This window comes from Sus scrofa, chromosome 1, assembly GCF_054392235.1.
Source record: "Sus scrofa isolate SSC_HxYL_T2T_F1_AM1 chromosome 1, Sscrofa_HxYL_maternal_Yorkshire_Landrace_v2.0, whole genome shotgun sequence".
Taxonomy (NCBI): domain Eukaryota; kingdom Metazoa; phylum Chordata; class Mammalia; order Artiodactyla; family Suidae; genus Sus; species Sus scrofa.
Window position 1 is genome coordinate 76799469 of NC_139383.1, and position 23016 is coordinate 76822484.

General features: G+C 37.9%; 1 protein-coding gene across 22 annotated transcripts in view; it reads right to left on the reverse strand.

Annotated features, from left to right (window-relative positions):
- CDK19 (cyclin dependent kinase 19) overlaps nucleotides 1-23016 on the reverse strand; it is a 203883-nt gene that overhangs the window by 40127 nt on the left and 140740 nt on the right. For all 22 annotated transcript variants that reach the window (XR_014807164.1, XM_084963063.1, XM_084963043.1 and 19 more), the window contains 2 exons: nucleotides 22369-22479; nucleotides 20222-20362 (listed from right to left, as the gene is read on the reverse strand). Coding sequence is in view for 17 of the 22 variants with exons in the window: in XM_084963043.1 (XP_084819169.1) it covers nucleotides 20222-20362; nucleotides 22369-22479 (252 nt within the window). In the remaining 5 variants the exon portion in view is untranslated. The remainder of the gene's footprint in view (nucleotides 1-20221; nucleotides 20363-22368; nucleotides 22480-23016) is intronic.

Consider the following 23016-nt stretch of genomic DNA (forward strand, 5'->3'; position numbering starts at 1 on the left):
GCTGCGGGCCTACACCACAGTCACAGTAATGCAGGATCTGAGCCTCATCTGTGATCTACATCACAGCTCATGGCAACGCCAGATCCTAACCCACTGAGTGAGGCCAGGGATCAAACCTGCATCCTCATGGATATCAAGTGGGTTTGTTACTGCTGATCCACAATGGGAACTCCAACTTTTCTCAATTATTGATATGTCATGCAGACAAAAGATTAAGATGTAGACCACCCAAAGAACACAATTAACAAGCTGATCTAGCAGACATCTATACAACTTTTACCCAATAACTGGAGAATACACATTTTTTTTTCAAGTATACATGGAGCATCTACAAATGTTGTTGTATTCAAGCAGGTCTCAAGAAACTGCAAGGCCTTATTTTCAAACAGATTATGTTCTATGATCAAAATACAATTAAAATAAAAGTCAACTGCAAAAGTATAAATTTAAAACTCCATATATTTGGAAATGTAAAAATACTTTGAATTATTCAGAAATAAAGGAGAAAGTATGAAGAAAAATTTAAATACTCAGAAGTGAAATAATGAAAATACAACCTATCAAAACCTATGGAGCTAATGCAGTACTTACAAGGGAAATTTATAGCCTTAAACATTTATGTTAGGAAGAAAGGCTGAAAATAATTATGTGCCTAAGTTAAGAGGTTAAAAAAAAAACCTCAATAGACTAAACCAAAAGAAAGCAGAAGTAAAAAGATAAAATTAAGGGTAGGAATAAAGAAGATGTGGTATACACACACACACAGACACACACACACAATGGAATATTACTCAGCAATAAAAAAGAATGAAATAATGCCATTAGCAACAACATGGATGGACCTAGAAACTATCATACTAAATGAAGTTAGTGAAAGACAAAATCATATGATATCACTTACATATGGAATATTTTTAAAAGGATACAAATGAATTTATTTACAGAACAGAAACAGACTCAAAGACTTTAAAAACTTAGGGTTACCAAATGGGACAAGTTTGGGGGGTGGGAGGGATGGAATGGGGATTTGGGGTTGGCATATGCATACTGAGGTATATGGAATGATTGGTCAATAGGGACCTGCTGTATAGCACAGAGAACTCTAGCCAGTATTCTGTGGTAATCTATGTGGGAAAGAATCTAAAAAACAATAGATATTTATATATGTATGACTAAGTTACTTTGTTGTACAGCAAAAATTATCCCAACCTTGTAAATCAACTATACTTCAATAAAACTTTTTTTTTAGAAAGGGCAATAATCTATGAACTAGAGAGGATTTATGAAGCCTTTAAGACAACTACAAGAAAAGGAGAGATGGGGCAAATAGACAATATTAGAAATTACAAAAAGGAACATAACTGTGGATTCCATGGAGGTTAGAAGGAACCCTTTGAAGAACTTTATATCCATTAATTTAAATATGTGGGAGTTCCTGCTGTGGCACAGGGACTTAGGGATCTAGTGCTATCTCTGAGGCAGCTCAGATTGATGCTGGTGCGTGGGTTTGCTCTGCGGCCTGGCACAGTGGGTTAAGGATCCAGTGGCATTGCCACAGCTGTGGCATAGGTTGCAGCTATGGTCTGAATTTGATCCCCAGCCCAGGAACTTCCATATGCCACAGGTGTGGCCTAAATAAATAAATAATAAATAATAATGTATACAAAATAGGCAAAATCAAGAAAATGTACTAATTGACTCAAATGAATTAGAAAACCTGCAGAAACCCAAAAGTGCTAAATAAATTGAAACTGTAAAAATCTGCCTACTAAGAAAACTGATGATCAAAGAGACAACTTCTCCAAATTTTCAATGAAAGATCGTTTCAATTTTATTCAAACATTTAGAGAATATAAAAAGAGGACATACTCCCAACATATTCTAGAAAGCCAGTATAACCTTGGTAGCAAACCTAGACAAAGTATAAGAACGAAAAACTTCAAGCCAACCCCATTCATAAGTACAAATGCAAAAATACTAAACAAAATAGCATTAAGCCAAGTCCAGAAACAGGCATTCCAGAATGGCTTAATATAAGAAAATCTATATAAGTACAACACTACATTAACATATTAAAGAAGAAATATGATATAATTATCTTTATAGAAGCTAAAAAAGCAGCTGATAAAATTTAATACCCCGTCATGATAAAAACTCACAGCAAGTTAGACTACAAAAGACTTCCTTAACCTGATAATAGGTATGTATCAAAAACTAAGAAGGAAACATTAGAATCATTCCCCTTAAAATCAAGAATAATGCCCCATTATTACCATCTAAAAACAACACTGTACTATAAGTTTGGTGCTCTAAAACAATATTAAAGGCATATGCATTAGAAAGACAGAAACAAAACTATTGTTATTTTCAGATGATATAATTATCTGCATAGAAAGCCCAAAATATTTACTGACAAATTTTAGCAACAGTAAGAGAGTTTAGTAGGTTTCTGGCTACTTAAACAATATAAACAAGTCAACTGTATTTCTATATACCAGCAAAAAAAAAAAAAAAGAAAAGAAAAGAAAAGCTAGAAAATATAATTTTCCAAGGCAGCACTTCCATAGCATCAACAATAAAAAAAAAAATAAGTATCAGGTACCTAGGAATAAATATATCAAAGGATGTATAGGGTTTTTATACAGAACACCTTGAAACTTTATCTTAAATGACATTAAGAAGTCCTAAATAAATGAAGAGCTCATGTTTATAGATAAGACTCAATATAGTAAAGACATCAACTCTCCCCATACTTGTCTGTATATTCAATGCAATTTCAATCAAAATCTCATCAGAGTTTCCTTGTGGAACTTGAAAAGCTGATTTTAAAAATGTATGTGGAAGAGCAAAGAGCTAAGAATAGCCAAGATACTCACAAAGTGTTAGGGGTAGGGATGAGGAGAGGAATCTGGCTCAAAGCATGATATCAAGTGCAACCAGAGATTCTCATACTAAGTGAAGTAAGTCAGAAAGATAAAGACAGGAGTTCCCATCGTGGTGCAGTGGTTAATGAATCCGACTAGGAACCATGAGGTTTCGGGTTTGATCCCTGGCCTTGCTCAGTGGGTTAAGGATCTAGTGTTGCCATGAGTTGTGGTGTAGGGTTGCAGTGTAGGTCGCAGATGTGGCTCGGATCTGGTGTTGCTGTGGCTGTGGTGTAGGTTGCATATGCAGCTCGGATCCCGAGTTGTTGTGGCTCTGGCATAGGCCAGTGGCTACGGCTCTGATTAGACCCCTAGCCTGGGAATCTCCATATACCGCAGAAGCGGCCCTAGAAAAAAAAGTAAAAAGACAAAAAAAAAAAGAAAGAAAAAGAAAAAGAAAGATAAAGACAAATACCCATTGTGGCTCGCAGGTTAAGAATCCAACTAGTATCCATGAGTATGCGGGTTTGATCCCCAGCCTCACTCAGTGGGTTAAGGATCTAGTGTTGCCATGAGTTGTGGTGTAGGGTTGCAGTGTAGGTCGCAGAGGTGGCTCGGATCTGGTGTTGCTGTGGCTGTGGTGTAGACCAGCAGCTGCAGCTCCAATTCAACCCCTAGCCTGGGAACCTCCATATGCTGTGGGTGCGGCCCCAGAAAGAAAAAAATAAGACAAATGAACTTATCTATGAAACAGACTCACGGATACAGAGAACACACTTGTGGTTGCCAGGGGGTGGGGTGGGGGCGAGTGGGATGGACTGGGAGTTTGGAGCTAATAGATGCAAACTATTATGTTTAGAATGGATAAACAACAAGGTCCTACTGTATAGCACAGGGAATGATATCTGGTCTCCTGGGAGAGACCATGATGTCAAAGGATGTAAAAAAGGATGTACGTATACATATAAGTGAGTTGTTTTACAGCAGAAATTGGTACAACATTGTAAATCAACTATAATAAAAAAATTTGTAAACAAAAGCATAATATCAAGATTTATTTAAAGCTATAGTAATTAAAACAATGTGGTACTGGTACAGGGATAGACAAAATGAGCAACAGGAGAGATCAGAGAACCCAGATGGAACAGTGATACTGAGAGAAGAGGAACTTCAAATCAGCGGAGAAAGAAAAAACTACTCAATAAATGGTGCTGGCGCAACTGGTTATCCAAATGGGGAAAAAATAAGTAGAATGAATCCTCATCTCATACCATAAGTATCAATTTCAGGAGGATTAAGGAATTAAATGTGAAGAGCAAAACTTTAAAACTCTGGAGGGAGAGAAAAAAACTGGAGATTATCTTTCTGACCTTGAGATAAGAAAGAATTTCTTAAACAAGATACAAACAATAAGCATAAAAGAAAAAATTTGGCTATTAAAATAACTTCCAATCATCAAAGATAAGGAAAATAAAAAGAACAAAGCACAAATGGGAAGAAGTATTTGCCACATATATCAATAATAGTAACAAAGATTTAGTATCCAGAATAAAGAACACCTACAAATATGAAAAAAAAAAACTAAGAGGAAAATGGACAAAATGTACAGGGATTTAACAAAAGAAGAAATATGTTTAAACACTAAGTATATGAAAAGATGCTACATCTCATCAATAATGGGGGCAATGCAAATTAGAGTCACAAGGAGATATCATTTTTAACCTAGTAGACTGGTAAAAATTAAGAACAGTTGAGTAGGAAGTAGGTTGCGGAGACTCCAATACATTGCTGGTAGGAGAGTAAATTGGTATAACATCTTTGGAAAATAATTTGGCATCATCTTGCAAAAGTGAACAATTGTATACCCCTTGACTCAGTAATTCCATATTTAGATACATTAAAAAATGATCACAGCAGCACAGTTTGTAACACCCCCCCCAAAAAAGCAACAAACAACAAACTGGATACAACCCAAGTTTCTAGCTAATAGAAAAATGGAGACATTAATTGTAGTAAAGTCACACAATGAATTTTAAAACAACAATGAAAGTCACTGAACTACAGAAAAAGGTTAAAAAATGTTCAGATCAGAGTTCCCGTCGTGGCGCAGTGGTTAACGAATCCGACTAGGAACCATGAGGTTGTGGGTTCAGTCCCTGCCCTTGCTCAGTGGGTTAAGGATCCGGCGTTGCCGTGAGCTGTGGTGTAGGATGCAGACGCGGCTCAGATCCCGCGTTGCTGTGGCTCTGGTGTAGGCCAGTGGCTACAGCTCCGATTCGACCCCTAGCCTGGGAACCCCCATATGCCGCGGGAGCGGCCCAAAGAAATAGCAAAAAGACAAAAAAAAAAAAAAAAAGTTCAGATCTTGGAAGCATCACGTTGAGTGAAAAAACAAGTTCAGAAAACTATATACAGAAGGATGCCATTTTCATAAAGCTTGAAACCAAGCAAAGCTAAAAAAAAAAAATTGTACTGTTTAGGCATATAGACAATGTGATAAACCTACTTTTTCTTAAAGAAATAAATAATAGATTTAAAATTCAGGATGTTTGTTACCTCTTGGGAGGAGGCAGGAGGAGGGAAAAAACGTAAATAGAAGCAAGATAATGGTAAGATTCCAGTTACTGGGTTAAGTGACAGGTTCTTGACTATTATGCTTTGTAAGGTACATACAAATATACCAAATATTCTTTTGTATATTAGCATATATTAAGAAGACGATAAAGACCAAAAAAAAAAGCAAGAAATGGGGATAGGTACTGTTGGGAGGGGGCTGGAATGTTATTTTCAGCATTATTTTATTTGCTTTTTAAAGGGTCACACCCATGGCATATTGAGGTTCCCAGGTCAAGGGTCTAATTGGAGCTACAGCTGCTGGCCTATGCCAAAGCCACAGCAACCCCAGATCCCAGCCACATCTGAGACCTATACCACAGCTTAGGGCAATGCCGGATCCTTAACCCACTGAGCAAGGACAGGGGTTGAACCCACAACCTCATGGTTCCTAATCAGATTCATTTGTGCTGCGCCACCACGACAGGAACTCCTATTTTCAGCATTATTTTATGGACTGCCTCCTTGAGAAGTAACATTGGGGTAAAACCTGAAGAAAGTGTGTAATAAGGGAAGAGCAAGTTGAAAGGCCTGATGCAGGAGTCTGCCTGGGGAACTGGAGACATGCTAGGGAGAACAGCAGGAATCAGGGAGAAAGAGTGACAAGGTGCTGAGGACTCTAAAAACACCCAAGGAATGGCTTGCTTGCTGCTTGCAGTGTTCTGCTTTGGGCACAAGTTATTTGGGTACCAGAACTGGACAGGTTCTTGAGCACTGTCTGGCCTATGCTCTAAGAGTTGATGAGGGCTGCCACAAGAATGGCAGCAGAGCAAGATCATGGTGTTTGGGGGGGTCCGGAAAAATCTCCGTGAGCTGGCAGGCTGGCTTACTGGAGAGAGACCAAAGAGGTCAATGTGGCTGGAGTCCACCTGAGAGGAGAGGTGGAGCAGGGGCAGGGGAGGGTTGAGACAAAGATTAAGGAGGGGGTTGCTGATCATATCGAATGATGTGGGGGCCTGGAAAGACTAAGTTTTACATGACTAGCATTAGCAGCATTTTGTTATCTTTCTGTCTTACCCATGATTTTTACAAATTGCATAATTTATTTATAGATTCTGCCCAATCTCTGACAGTAGGGTTTGGAGAGACTTATCATTTCCTTCCACATTACATATGTCCATAATGTTTGTTTTTTTTTTGGGGGGGGGGTTGTTTTGTTGTTTTTGTTTTTGTTGCTTTTAAGGGCTGCCGGTTTGCATATGGAAGTTCCCAAGCTAGGGGTCGAATGGGAGCTACAGCTGCCAGCGTACACCACCTCCATAGCAACGAGGGTAGAATGTGAGCCCGTGTCTGTGACCTACACCACAGCTCATGGCAATGCCAGATCCTTAACCCACTGAGTGAGGCCAGGGATCAAACCTGAATCCTCTTGGACGCTAGTTGGGTTTGTTTCTGCTAAGCCACAGTGGGAACTCCTGAAATGGTATTTTTTTAATATAAGAAAAAATAATGCTGAGAGGAATAAAGGGTAGAAGAAAAAGAGCCGATGAAGGAGCTGACGAAGCTCTAAGATAAGAAAACATAGATGGTATAGGGTTCTTGAAACTGAGTTTTAAAAGGAAGAGGGGTCTTCCGCTGCAACAGAATGAAAGCTGAGAAGAGGCAACTGTGGGATAATTGAAAGGTCACTGGTGACTCAGAAAAAAATAATTTCTGTCTGTGCACTTACAGAAGCCAGACACAGTAAAGGAGACCCAAATAAATGGGGGAAAGGTAAAGGCAGATTTAGAGTACATTCTTTCAAACCTTTAGTGAGAATGGGAGTCTCTGGGATATGAAGTTTTTTTTAATTGTAAAATTATTAAATAAACCATATTATGTATGCTGTATTAGATTATTTGCAATTCCTAGATTTTGAGCTTAAATCCTTTAAAAATAAAGATATAAGAACACAAAGAGATAACGGAACAAAAATTGCTTCCTAGTAGAAATGAAAGTAGATTATGAGCTGCTGAATGGGAAAAAAGCAGGAAGATGGCCTGGGATCACTGTTAGCTATTTCTCGTTAGAAGTCACGCTATATGGAAACAGAATATGAATATGAGCACCGCGATGGAATGAGGAGACAGAGAAAAGAGCATTAGCTAGTTCTGATTTAGGAGAGAACACTGTTGACATGATATACTAGAACCTATGGAAACTCTAAGTGTGGGGTCTTCATGTAGAGCCTGAGATGAGGGCAGAAGCAGTGATGTGGTTTAGGGGAGCTATGACTATGAACTCTTTTTATAGTCTGAGTAAGCAACCCAGGGCTTGGCCAAGAGCCACAGAAAAGGGCTCCTGCAGTCAAGTTAAAATCTAGAATTGCAGAGGGAATCATTTTCTAGTGTTCACCTCTTAACTGGGATTATCTGCCCCTTTGGACAAGTAAGTTAAATGTTAAGGTCATACTTGATGTTTCAAAATAAAAACAAAATAAATAATATAATCACCATTAAAATACATTTAACTTTTCAAGGCATTTTCACATCAATTTCCTTTTTTTCCCCTTTTTTTGGCTGCACCTGGAGCATATGCAAGTTCCCAGGCCAGGTATCAAACCCACGCCACGCAGCAACCCAAGCCACAGCAGTGTCAATACTGGATCTTCAACCTGCTGAACCACCAGGGAACTCTTCGATTTCCCTTTCCTTTTTTAAAAAATTGTTTTAAAAATTTTTATCTTCAAGGCATATGTAAGTTCCCAGGCCAGGGATTAAATCTGGGCTGCAGCTGTGATCCAAGCCACTGCAGTCAGATTCTCAACCCATGGTGCCACGGCAGAACTCCTTCAATTTCCTTTTGCTTAAGGATAATACTCAACAACCTACCAAGCTAGGGGCAAGTCTCAAAGCAACTCCATCTAACCCTCAAGATTCCAATGAGGTGTGTTTGCAGATGTTATGATTGCTTAATTTTCAAAAGACTAACTTAGACGGTGATTAAGTGAAAGTGATGCTTTTAAAAAAACAAAGGAAACTGCAACTCATGCACACACACCCACACATACAAACCTAAAAGAAGGAAGAAAGGCTACCAAAATTGTTCTGACCTAGTTACATCCCAATTAACACGGACTATGCTTTACTAAAACCCCTCTTCTTACTGTGAACACAAAATGCCAGCTGTGAAAGAAAGTGATACTGCTGGGTTTGCACACTTTGGTTACCATAGAAACAGTAGAAATGGCAGGAGTTGGATGCCTCACATTTAAGTTTATCAGCAATAAAATCGAATAGACAAATCAAGGCTGCAGGGTTCGTTTTAGTTAAATTGTATTTTTAAAGGCAAAAGTCAGGGAAATAATGTGATAAACAATATGATGACTTGGAAATTATTCTTGAAATATCTTCATTTTAGCAGAATTTAGTTAATTCTTGAATCTACATGCATGATGTTTTACATGTATTCTAGATTTACCTTTTCCTTTCATAGAATCGATTTCCCCCCATAGGGTTAAATTTATTTCAGTTAATTGGCACATCATAAAAAAATAGCCTAAAGATATACAATTATCCTACTACATTTGTTTTGCAGTCTCTACCCCGGGACATTTGTGACAAAAATATGAAACACACAAGATGACTCTCATCAGCACCAATAAAGACAGAAAAACGCAAACACAATTGTCTACAATGTTGAGTAATAGGAAAAAAAAAAAAACCAGTATCAATCAGACTAGTTTCTGAACAATGAACAGTGCTAGCCTAATATTAATGGTTATAACTATTCTTTTATTTAAATATAGAATTGGCACAGCTCTCATCACATTTGATACAGAAGTACATTCTCAGGAGAAACCCTCAGTTTATGTTCCTTTCTTCACACTGTTCTCCATTGTTCGCCTTGAACAAATAAGATTCTGTGTTGTAACAAACAGCGCAAAGAACCACGAGTAAGATACCTACTTTTTTAACAAACAAAATAGACATTTGCCCATAGTATCAGTCTACTGTAACTTTACCCCTTAAAATAATCTCACTGAAAGTAAAGGATTTAGACATATAATCGGATTATTGTGATTGCAACCTCCTAAAGGGCAGGAAAGATACATCTGTTACCAATTTATGTATCTACCGAAATCCAGGCATATAATCTTATTTGTTAAATGAATAAACAAATAAATCAATGAATAAAAATGGCCAGTGGTTAGTATTCATGGTCCTTTGATAGACAAGTTCTCAATTTTAAAAGAAGTTAAAAGAAACTAGAGTAAGCACTTACCAGAAAATATGCTGAATTTACTTCTGAATATAGATTTATTAAAGTCCTGATTTTAATTACTCCAGAGTTTCAGCAATCACCCACATGTGAATACTGCAAAATCTATACCTCTCGGTCTCTAAACTCATATATATCTAGAGGTTCTCTGTGAGCTGTGTGCTGGGCATCTCCACAGTCAATCTCAAATTCAGCTTGCTCAAGCTGAGTGTTTACTGCCTCTTTCTGCTGGTATTCCCTTCTCAGTCACTCAGTCAACAAAAGCAGAAGTCTGAACACCTGTCCTTTATCACTTTACTCCAATTAATCCTCAGGCCTGATTATCTTCCTAAAGAGTGATCTCTTATCTCCCCTCCTCTCTGTCTTGATTACCCCTGACCTGTTTCAGGCCTTCATCATTTCTCAACCAGCCGCTGACCTGAGCCTGATAGAGCTGCCATCGCTGCACCCTCAAACCAATGCGGCACATCCCTATGTTGGGAGCTGTAATCTGGTTCCACTGTAATCCAGTTCCTACTTCTCTCTCCCTCTTCTTTCACTGCTTCTTGCTTTGCCCCAATAACACCCAAATGCATGCAGTTTCTTACCCCTCGCCTTTATTCATGCTGTCCCCTCTGCCTGGAGTGCTCTCCCCACCCACATTCCCCAGTTCCTCCTTATAAATTTCTCCTCATCTTTCAGATTCAACTCAGTGCAAGTCCTCCAAGAGAGACCCATCCCAACTAGTCAGGTATTCTTCTGTGCTCTCAGTAACTCATGCAGAGCTGATCCCTGAATATACCTTGCAATTTCTTTTTAAACGTTATTACTTTATGTTTATCCATTTATGTGTATCCTCCCCACCACAACGCACACTCATGAGGAAAGGGAATATAATTTAGCTACCCCGGAATTCCCAGTGCCCAGCATACTGTCTGGAACACATTAGTATGACATATGCTTACGAAGCAAATATTTTAAGTCTATAAGCCAGTACTTCTCCCACAGAAATCCAGAAAAATGGACATTAGGTTCCATAGTTCTCTAAGTGTCATACTTTAGGTATATTGTGAGTTAAACAGGACTTTGTAGTCAGAGAACCTAATCACTATTTAAAGTGCTATTTCTCATCGAAAATGCCTTCCCAGTTAGAAATTATGTATCTATAACTAGATGCAGGCTATCTTAAAAGGGAAGCATTAAATATATATATATATATATATATATATATATAAAATGCTATTATTAAATTCATTTTACCTTAAAATGCTCTAGAAGTATCTGTAATGGGCACCTATGTTAATTAAACCTCAGTATGCATGGTAAACAGCACCTGCCAACCCAGAGCAGCACAACACTTAACAATGCACTTCTTTGTCTTTGCGTTTTAGGAGTGGTTACAGGCCTGAACAGCAGAGATAAGGTTTTCTTTTCTCTAACAAGAACCAATAAAAAGCAGCCTTTATAAAAAGCTTAATACCAGACAAACACATGTATCTAGAAGGCTATTTAACTAACTTCAAGGTCACAAACAGTATAATCAAGATCCATTCCCTATTGACAGCAAGGCCAGGAAATAAGGCTACAAAGACATTCAGATACTACCCTGTTCATTAACTAATACAATGCATCTGCAGCAAAGAAACACTGGTAAAAAGTAGTTTTTTGTTTACATTTGTGACATTCATATTCAAATCAAATAATTCAATCTTATTTATCATGATAAATTAAGAATATCAGAGGTAGGAGTTATCACTGAGCCCTCTCATTTTATTCATGAGGAAATGCAAAAAAACCTGTAACCTCAATCAAGTTCACTGTCCACAGACAGTAGCAGACCCAGGATTAGAACCCAATTCTCTCAGAGACGCATCTAAACCAGGGTTAAAAGAACAAAAGCACAACTGGAAAATGAACCATACTTAACTGACTACAGCCCTCACCAAAAGAAGACTTCTACCCAGATGTGTGCTTACTAAAGAATATGATCGCACAAAATCACCATCATAAGTAATCTCTCAGAGAAATGAATCCTCGGTGCAAGATCCCCTCTTTTTTATTATTTTATTTTATTTTTGCTTTTTAGGGCTGCACCAGCAGCATATGGAAGTTCCCAGTCTAGGGGTCAAATCGGAGCTACAGCTGCCAGCCTACGGCCACAGCCACAGTGACAGCAACACAGGATCCAGCGTACGCCACAGCTCACAGCAATGCTGGATCGTTAACCCATTGAGCAAGGCCAAGGATCGAACCCGCAACTTCATGGGTCCTAGTTGGATTCATTTCCTCTGCGCCATACGGGAATTCCAAGATCCCTTCTTGATAAACATACCATAATTTTCACTAGAGATTTGAAATCATCCTATGGTGCTGTCAAATAGAATGCCTATAGTGCTATACAGATTCGTCCTAATTCATTAATTAGTAATTAAAATGGGTGCATCTTATTGTATACAAATTCTACCTCAGGAGTTCCCACTGTGGCTTAGCACCTTAAGAACCTGACATAGTGTTTGTGAGGATGCCAGTTCAATCCCTGGCCTCACTCATTGGGTTAAGGATCCAGCATTGCTGTGGCATAGGCCGGCAGCTGTAGCTCCAATTAGACCCCTAGCCTGGGAACTTCCATACACCACAGGTATGGCTGTAAAAAGAAAAAAAAAATCCACCTCAATAAAATTAATTTAATAAAATAGTATGCCTGAATTGATTCTTCAGATTTAAACACAGCCCTCAAAGTACTGGGGCTCCTTCTGTGGGCCTTGGTTCTAATGAGTTTCTGCCAGTGCTGTCACTGTGGAATTTATCTTGATTATATATCGTTTTAGATACTTTGAAGTCAGCTTGGCAAATAGCCTTCTAGATATAGCAGTTCCCTGTATTGTCAGTACAGGGAACTAAAACTATGCTAAAGTTAGCAATCATCAAAAGAGCCCTGTCTCTGAGCTGAACCTTGCGAGGCCTCAAAGGCCACTATGGTCAAACCACGTCTGCTTTGAAGTTGGCCAGCTTAGAAGTGTGATTTTTAGTGTCTATCACTTACCTACTAAACAGATGGTAGAGCACTTTGCTCCAACTCAAACCCACAGAGGCACAGGACTCTGCTGAAAGCTCCAGTTACTGGGCTATGTGTATGGACGATGGAAAAACTGACATGCCAAAAGAATCACAGCCCATATCTAGAAAACACCTCAATAATACCTTCTTACATCTGTGAGGTGTATGTCACAGTATCCAGAGCATTGTAAGAAACATTACCTTGCCCATCTTCACAAGGCCTGGGCAGAGGGGCAGTAGGACAGGAGTCACTGCACATGGATGACATCGCCACCGTCCACGGCCTGCAGCCTGCAGTCATGAGCAGCCGGCCCACTCATGGCTCTAAGGCACTAGTCAGGAAGCAAAGGTCATCAGCAAAAACCCTATTGTGACACATGAGCATGATAAGATCTCTAACTGTCCCAAAGCACCTAAAATTGCAGGTTAGAAGATAACTGGGCCGTATTTTACTTTTCATTGTTAGCTCAGCATTCTAAGTTAAGATGATTATGTCATATTAAAATAAATACTTCTTTCAAGTAGAATGTTAATAAATCAAGTGAATAATAGTCATTTGATTAGGATGGAATCGTTAGAATGAAAAGTTATGTGAAACTCTAACTTTGATCTCATGTAAGCAAGTTTTTTTAACTTTTATATTTTTAAACTGAAGGCTTGGCAGCAAGTATTAGCAATATTTAAATATAAACCAGATGAAACATGGCCTACTTTAAAAAAAAAAAAAAAAAAAACACCAGGAAGCATGTTTCTCATATTCATAGTAGGGCTCTACTTTGTAAAGCAAAAGGGGTTAGAAAGAGTATCAGGCTAAAGGAATTCTGGGGAAGAAAGTGGTTAAAAGAAAGGGCATTGTTGGATTGCTGATGGAATTGAGAAGAATGTACAGAAGCTTCTACAGAAAAGAAATTTGAAAGAATTCAGGAACTTTGGAGCTAAGACTATGGAGTCAACAACCATATACAGTACTTATTACTGTCATTTTACAAATGAGTAAACTGAGGCTTAAGTACCAAGATTAAATAATTTTTTTGGCATTCCTGTTGTGGCTCAGTGGTTAACAAATCTGACTAGGAACCATGAGGTTATGGGTTTGATCCCTGGCCTTGGGATCAGTGGGTTAAGGATCCGGTGTTGCCGTGAGCTATGGTGTAGGTTGCAGGCGCAGCTCAGATCTGGCATTCCTGTGGCTCTGGCGTAGGCCGGCTGCTATAGCTCCAATTAGACCCCTAGCCTGGGAACCTCCATATGCCGAGGGGTGCAGCCCTAGAAAAAGACAAAAAAATAAATAAATTTTTTAATCTGAGATCTCAAAATCTCCCATATTATAACAACTAAGCAAGACTAAAACACTAAAACATTATTAAAATGCCTGCAAAATGCTGGATGATGGCCACAGTAAGATTTTAAGGGTTTCTTTGAAATAAAAACATTTGCCTTATCAGGCCCTCTTTATCACAGACAAAATTAAAGACTTGATGCAGCTCCTTGTCACACAAGGTATGAAGAAAACTGTGGGAGTTCCTGTTGTGGCACTGCGGAAATGAATCTGACTAGGAACCATGACATTGCAGGTTCGATCCCTGGCTTCACTGGTTTTTATTTCAAAGAAACCCTTAAAATCTTACTGTGGCCATCATCCAGCATTTTGCAGGCATTTTAATAATGTTTTAGTGTTTTAGTCTTGCTTAGTTGTTATAATATGGGAGATTTTGAGATCTCAGATTAAAAAATTTATTTATTTTTTTGTCTTTTTCTAGGGCTGCACCCCTCGGCATATGGAGGTTCCCAGGCTAGGGGTCTAATTGGAGCTATAGCAGCCGGCCTACGCCAGAGCCACAGGAATGCCAGATCTGAGCTGTGCCTACAACCTACACCACAGCTCACGGCAACGCCGGATCCTTAACCCACTGAGCAAGGCCAGGGATTGAACCTGCAACCTCATGGTTCCTAGTTGGATTCGTTAACCACTACGCCACAACGGGAACTCCAGCTGCCTCATTTTCTTTAATGAACTGAATTATATCATATCTTGCTAAGTATTGACAAGTTTTATTATTATTAAACTGTGATAGAATAAGTAAGTCTTTAGGTCTATAACAGAAGTGACTTTTTGACAATCCAAAAATGTTAAGTCATGTTAATTAAAAACAAATCTCCAAATATTACTGGATATAAAATTATTTTCTACCTTAACTGGATCTCAGAAAACTTCCATGTACCATGTTTATAGACCAAAGACTAGTCGTTTCTGCCTATGGACGTCAAAATACCCACTGTACACACCCACTACTGTGAACAATAATTACCTTCAAACCTCAACTTAGAGTTTTGGGATGGGACTTTCACAGTACTTTTTTAAAAGACAGAACTAGAGTGAGGGCCCTGAAGCATTCGTTCAAATCCTTTACTCAATAAAGATTTAGCATTTACCATCTGCTAGGTGCAGAGACATGAAAGTAAAAAAGAGTTAAACTTACAGTTCAGTTTATGCCACTGATCCAGTAGCAATATTCTATAACTAAGAGGCCATAAATCCACTTAACAATACTATCATTTAGCCAACATATTTCTACCTTAGCTAAAGAATAACATGGAACAGCCAGATGCTTTGCTAAAATTCAATTCAAGTAACTTATGAGTACAAACAATATGCCAACGTGAGGAATACAAAAATTAGTGAGATATGAACCTTGCTCTCAAGAAGCTCATAATTTTGAAAAAGAGATAAACTATATCCTGGCATTCTTCCAATCTACCAGAATAGCAATCCCATAAAAATGAGTCATCCCATATTTCATCTTCTTACTCTCAGCTATATCCTGCTATAAAATTAAAATACAGCTTCTCTCCCTTGGTGTTTACAAGTTCCCAATTATTTATAGATTTATGTCTCTATTTCACTGTCTCTCCACTAAGATGAATATATTTAGATCCTTTTCTCCTTTCCTTTTAAAGCAATTCCTCAATATAAGTAAGCTTTCTTGGTGATTTTTTATTTAAATTCTCTATTTCTGTATTAAATTTTGGATACAAATGACATAATTAAAATACTGTTCTAGATATGAAATCAATCACAATTTAAAAACACCAACCTTACTGATAATGTAATGCTTTTGTGTGTGGAGTCCAAAACACTGCTTTTTTAAAATTTGTTCAGTTATACTATTCCATGCAAGTTTATATTTACTCTAACACCTTTAATTGTATGAATTTCCTAGGTTTCTCACACAAAATGGAAACTCAGAGACGGTACATACTGTGAAACAGTTGTAACTCACAAATAGTGTAAAGCTAGACTTCTTATAGTAATAGGAAATGAAGCATTTAAACAAACAAACAAACAAACAAACAAACAAAAAAACAATGGAGTTCCTGGTGTGACTCAGCAGAAACAAACCCCACTGGTAACCATGAGGACAAGGGTTCCATCCCTGGCCTCAATCAGTGGGTTTAGGATCTGGTGTTGCCATGACTTGTGGTGGAGGTCTCAGATGTGGCTCAGATCTGGAGTTGCTAGTTACTATGGGCCTGTGGTTTAGGCCGGCAACTACAGCCCCAATGCAACCCCTAGCCTGCGAACTTCCATATGCCACAGGTGCGGCCCTAAAAAATAAATAAATAAATAAGAGAGAAGGGCAAGATCTTGCTTACAGTAGAATGCTAGCTAAAAATAACAACAACAACAACAACAAAAAAAAAACCTACACATTGACTGAAACTGCAACTCTATTCTTAGGTTTACACAAGAAAAAATAAATTTTTACATGTCCCTATCATATTCCTTTTAACCAGACTCATACTTGATATACTTTATATTTCTATATGTACTACTGAATATAAAATAAACATACAGTTTTAGGCTTCTACTCCTGAAAATACTTTGGCAAAACCATAATAATGTAACAGTATGGTCCAGACAGCAGGACTCGTGATCAGTGAAAGAACTGAGGAAGCTGTCACAGATGATATTCCTACTGGCATAAAGTTCCAAATCTTATTAGAGTTACTTACTTAAGGAGTAGAGGCATTGGGTGAATGTGTGGGAAAAATATAAACCCAGTATTATACTAGGTCAGAACCACATTCAGAACACATATTCAATATTGTGTTCATGCTACGGATGAGGTAATAATAATCAGCAGTGGCTGCTTTAATGGAGAAAAATAATTTAATTTGGGGAAAAAAAACAAACTTTTTCTGTTGCCCACAAACTTTTAGTACTTAACCAACAAAGTCCCTAACTGGATATGTAGGGCCTTCCTCAATCAGGCGTCATACTACTTCATACTATCTTCCTTCATACCACCCTAATTCACCTTAGCCATTTCTGAGCCAGTCAGAGCTACACACTCTTTATGGGATAATTCAAGTACATTCTCACCTCAGAAGTTTTATATCCAACGCTCCGTTAGGTTGCCCTCATCTCTCACATCCCTATTTAAATTCCGCTCTTCCTTCAAAGTCCAGCTTGAATGGCACCTCTCTGAAACTCGCCCTTATCCCCCAACTCAGAACCTCTTCTAACCCTGAGAAGCTTTCAGCCTGTACTTCTCACATTGCCATATCACATTCTATCTTATAACTGTTTGTGTCTAGATCATATTTCTTCTCTCAGACTATCAAACCCCTAAGAAGGTCTTTGACACAGTCATATTTGTTCTGTCCTCATCTCTCCATGCTTTGCAAATAGAAAGAAATAATAAAAGTTTATTTGGGAGTGTGCTGAGTACGTATGTTACCTGATCCAAAAACATGCCGTAACAATCAGTATTGCTCCTGATATTCATTCACTAAGGAAAGATTTTCTTAACACCTGTTGTGTACTGGAGCAGTAGCACACCAAAATGAATCAGAGACCCTACTCTCTGAATAAGCTGATGTTCTAGATGATGTTTAAATCTATTTAAATTACTAGAGCACTAATAGATAATTGCCCTAAGAGAAGTAAAGATGAAGTACAACAGCAACCAACAAGAAGGAGAGATTATTTCCAAGTAGGGATGGATATGAGGATAAGTTTTAACATTTGTGCGGGTCCCAAATGTCAGGTAATATTTAAATTCATAGAGATGGGGTAAGGGGTGGGTTTAAGACAGGACAAATAAAGGCCACTGAGGCAGGAACTCTCAGGAGGATCCAGAAAACAAGTAATAGTTCAATCGTACAGTGTAAGGAAAGATCATAGGGATATAGAAGAAAAATTTTAAAGGCAGTTGGAGCTATACCTGATAAGAACTCAAAGCCAAAAAAACCCTAGAGCTTTAGTCCGGAATTAATGAGGAACTATTCTAAAGTTCTTGAGCAGGACATGAGTAATTATATAGAAGGTTTAGAATGGACTGGAAGGGAAAGTGATTGCTGACATGGAGACAAGTTAAAAGGCTAGCACTACAGAAAAAGATAATAAAGGCCTGAACTAGGAATGGGGCACTAGGAATGGAAACAGATGAATGGCAGAGATATTTTAGAGGTGAAACTGACAGGACTAGGCAAGTTCTGGATGTAAATTATAAGGGTCTGAAGGGGTAAAAGAAGTTGTGAGGAATTCCATTATGGCACAGCAGAAATGAATCCATGGATGCAGGTTCGATCCCTGGCTTTGCTCGGTGGGTTAAGGATCCAGTGTTGCTGTGAGCTGTGGTGTAGGTCGCAGATGTGACTTGGATTTGGCATTGCTGTGGCTATGGTGTAGGCCAGAAGCTGCAGCTCTGATTAGACCCCTAGCTTGGGAACTTCTATATGCTGCAGATGTGGCCCTAAAAAGCAAAAAAAAAAAGAAAAAAAAAGTTTGAGAATAGAAGAAGGGTAGTGCCATAACCAAAATAGAGGACACTAAAGCAGCAGTAAATTTAGATGGGAGAAAACCCAGCCCTGTTCATACTGGGTATTAATACCACTAGATATCCAGGCGATGACATCACAAATAAAATATGTTAATCTATGCTATTTAGAACAAAAATAAACAATTTTATGAAAAAAGAGAAGAGTTGAGAATAATTTACTAATTTACTAAAGATTTTAGTAAAGGATTCTGATCAATGATTCAAAGATGAAAAGTATAACTCACTTAAGCTACATTAAGTATATGGCAAATTAAAATCTAAAACAATTCATGAAGGAGATTTTGACCTAGAACGATCTCATGTACCCAGGAACGATTTAAAAACCTGCTCATTCATGGGAATGGTAAAGTGGACAGGTGGAAGGCTTTGAGAACCATAGTTTAAAATTATGAGGTGAATTGCTTCTGCTGAAATGGTAAATGCATCTTTGTGGGCCCTTTCATTTGGCTCCAATTTAACTTCAGTGCCACAGCAAGAGGTGGTCAAACCAAATGACTAGGCCTGACTGACAAGGTAGCAAGGAGTACTATCTAGATCTCCTTGTATATTCATTCCTTTCTATAATAAATACTTGTCCTTGATTAAACAAAAAAATGGAATCGACTTAAATTTATTCCTACCATATCCCTAGAATCTTGAAAATCCTAAGGAATAAGTAATCATGAAACCACTTTGGCGGGGAGTGAGGGGGTTGCAAAATAAAGCTTCCAATTGTAAACTCATGGGTATGAAAGCTACTCAGTACCCAATGTCTGAAAAATAAAGTAACAGAAAAAAAATTCATCAACATGAACTAAAAGGATTAACAATGAAAAGATGAATAGCATATAATTTGACATTAACCCTATGTTATTTGTACAGTGAGTAAAAAAATAAAATCAAACATTTTAATTGTGGCTAATATGCCTAATAAGTACATTCCCCCATTAGATGTATTCATGTACTTGTTGTTAATACTAACAACATTCTGTTTACTGGATGCATTGTCATTATTTCAGTTTAGTTTTGAAAAACAATGAGAACAGTCTTTTATGCTTTTTCCTCCCCCCCCCAATTTTTTCTTTTTTAGGGCTCCACCTGTGGCATATGGAAGTTCCCAGGCTAGGGGTCGAATCAGAGCCACAGCTGCCTGGCCTACATCACAGCCACAGCAGTGCTGGATCCCAGCAGCATCTGCTACCTGCTCTGCATTTGCAACCTATGCTGCAGCTTGCAGGCAACACTGGATCCTCAACCCACTGAGGGAGGCCAGGGACTGAACCTGCATCCTCATGGATATTAGTCTGGTTTTAAACCCACTGAGCCACAATGGGAACTCCCAGGAACCCAGTCTTTAATTAATAATGTTTTTGCTAATGATGAGCAAAATTACAAAAACAAAAAGAATCAAAAAGTACTCGTTGCCATGACCGTTCCATCAATATTATTCCAATCATTTGTTGAAACTACAGACTTTATAGCTGTAGAAGAACAGACATCAAATGTTAATAATGGTAATCTTTTGATCATAGGCTTATGGGTGATTTTTATTTCCTTCTTTTTTGCTTCTGTTCATTTTCAAATTTTTCTATATTTAACCTTCATCATAATTGTACCAAGAAAAAAAGATATTTTTAAAAAGAAAGGGAAAAAAATTGATCAATTTAAAAGAATCATACTTACCAGATCTCTGTGAAGCACCCAATTTGCATGGAGGTAATGGATACCATCAAGAATCTGGTAAAGTAATGATTTAACCATAGATCTCGGCAGCTGCATGGGCTTTTTATTTGCTTTTGATGCACGGTGAAACTTAATAATATGCTGAAAATTTAAAAAAAATATAATAACATATAGTCTTTGCCTGTGTCAATAAAACACAATCAAGGTTGCAATAAATTGTCTACATTCTTTTTTTTTCTTTTTCTTTTTTATCTTTTTAGGGCTGCACTTGCAGCATATGGAGGTTCCTAGGCTAAGGGTCTAATCGGAGCTACAGCTGGCTGCCTACGCCAGAGCCACAGCAACACCAGATCCCAGCTACATCTGCAACCTACACAACGGCTCACGGAAACACCAGATCCTTAATCCACTGAGTGAGGCCAGGGATTGAACCTGCAACCCCATGGTTCCTAGTCGGACTCGTTTCCACTGTGCCACAATGGGAACTCCAAATTCTCTACATTTTAAGATTACTTGTTAAAAGCCAATAATGAGACACACAAAAAATAATTTGAATAATAAGATAAAACCAAAACAGAATCTGCATTGAGCATGAATGTGACAATATTTATGTGGTTATAATGCCTACATTTGCTGAAACCATTAAGATTTTCATTAAATAAAACCAAGAACTAAAAAGCAATGATATTTAAAAACCTGCCTAAAATAGTATTAGTTGTATTCTCTACTAACAGAAAGAAAAAATAAACAAAAAGAAAAAAACTGTAAATCTTTACTATTCTATAAAAGTTAGTACTTAGTGTGTCTGGGTAACATCACTGACTATATGTATATTAGAATTATTGGAAAATTGCCTTTTCCTAGTACATAATGAAGTTAGAATATATTCTTGTAGTCAATACTGAACAGCAAATCATGGGAGTTCTCATTGTGGCACAGAGGAAACAATCCAACTGGTATCCATGAGGATGAGGGTTCAATCCCTGGCCTTGCTCAGTGGGTTAAGGATGTGGTGTTTCCGTGAATTGTGGTGTAGGTAGCAGATGCGGCTCAGATCCTGTATTGCTGTGGCTGTGGAGTAGGCTGGCAGCAGTAGCTCCAATTCAGACCCTAGCCTGGGAATTTCCACATGCTGTAGGTGCGGCCCTAAAAAAGCAAAATAAATAAATAAATAGCAAATCACTAGAAAGGGGGAGGGAGAGAAAAACAGGGAATTCAATCTCATTGAAATAAACACAATTCAATCACCATATTCAAATTTTTATGTACATATATTAGATTGTGGGTGTTTTTCACTACAAAAACATTGTAATGAAAGAGAAAAAATTCTACCTGCCCCCACACCCCTACATCCACCTCTATCTTTAACCCATCCTTGTCCAAAACATGTCAAAACGGGTACTGAAGATCCATGAAAGAGGAGGTTCTTGTCAATATCTGCTGTATAAACATAAGTTCTGAAAACTCCTTCAAGATTTATGAGTTTCTAAAAGTTATTCTTAAAAAGATTTGTAATTTATACAGATGACAAACCATATTATATTGAATCAAAATTAATAATTATCCAAAATTTGAACTTACTGCTGTTTGAATTTTTTTGCTTTTAGCAAATCCTGGGATAAAATGTTTAAATGCTCTGATTCCTAACTTTAAATATGTGAAACTAGAATTTTTGGCTTCTTTTATATATTGATAGAAACATTCCTAATAGTTATAAAACCGTATGTATTCTATTTAGTGGAGCTGGTTTAAATGGCAAAATGCTGCAAGAGACTGATCTTAACTTAGAGACAGAAACTATTCACAAGTACATAACTGGTTAAATTTCAACAACTGTGTGTACCACACAAAAAAAAAAGGAACTTTCAATGCACAATTAGTAAATTGCCATTTTTCCTGCATAAAATTATAATCTCCCCCTCAGTAACAATGTTTTTGAAGTGAAATTTCTGAATGTTACAAATACTAACTTCACAGTAAAAGAGGGGGTTAATGTTTATTGCTCTAATTCTTTTAAATCAAAATTTGCTTTTAGTATATTTATTTTGAACTATGGTCAGCATAGCAAGTTTTCCTTTCTGTGCCTTAGCAATATGTAAGTGCATACATTTATTTCTTCATATAAAATAAAGTGAGTGTTGACTTACCCACAGATCATGTTCTGCATAATCAAACAGCAGCCACACCTTCCTGTCACTATGAGAAAGGAACACCTTCTGCAGTGCAATCACATTAGGATGCTTCAATTCTCGCAAAAGCTAAATGAAAGAGGAAGAGAGAGGTCACCAGCCTGTCAGCGAGGAGTGGGAGAATGATGCACATCCTATAACTTCAAAAGGAAATTTTTAAAATTTAGATAATCTAGATAAGCAACATTAAAAAAAAAAAATCTAGGCATTCCTGTCATGGCTCAGCAGTTAACAAACCCAACTAGAATCCACAAGGATGCAGGTTCAATCCCTGGCCTCACTCAGTGGGTTAAGGATCTGGCGTTGCCATGAGCTGTGGTACAGGTCGCAGACATGGCTCAGATCCCACATTGCTGTGGCTGTGGCGTGGGCTGGTGGCTACATCTCCGATTTGACCCCTAACTTGGGAACCTCCATATGCCATGGGTGCGGCCTCAAAAAGACAGAAACAAAAAACACACAAAAACACCCAAATACCACTGCTTAAAAGACAAGCTCTGTCAACATCTTGGCACATACCTTTCCAATCCTTTTTCTATGTGTATTTGGGCTTCTGGGGAAGCAGGAGTACTGTTTATAGTGACTCCAGCACAATATGTGCTCAAT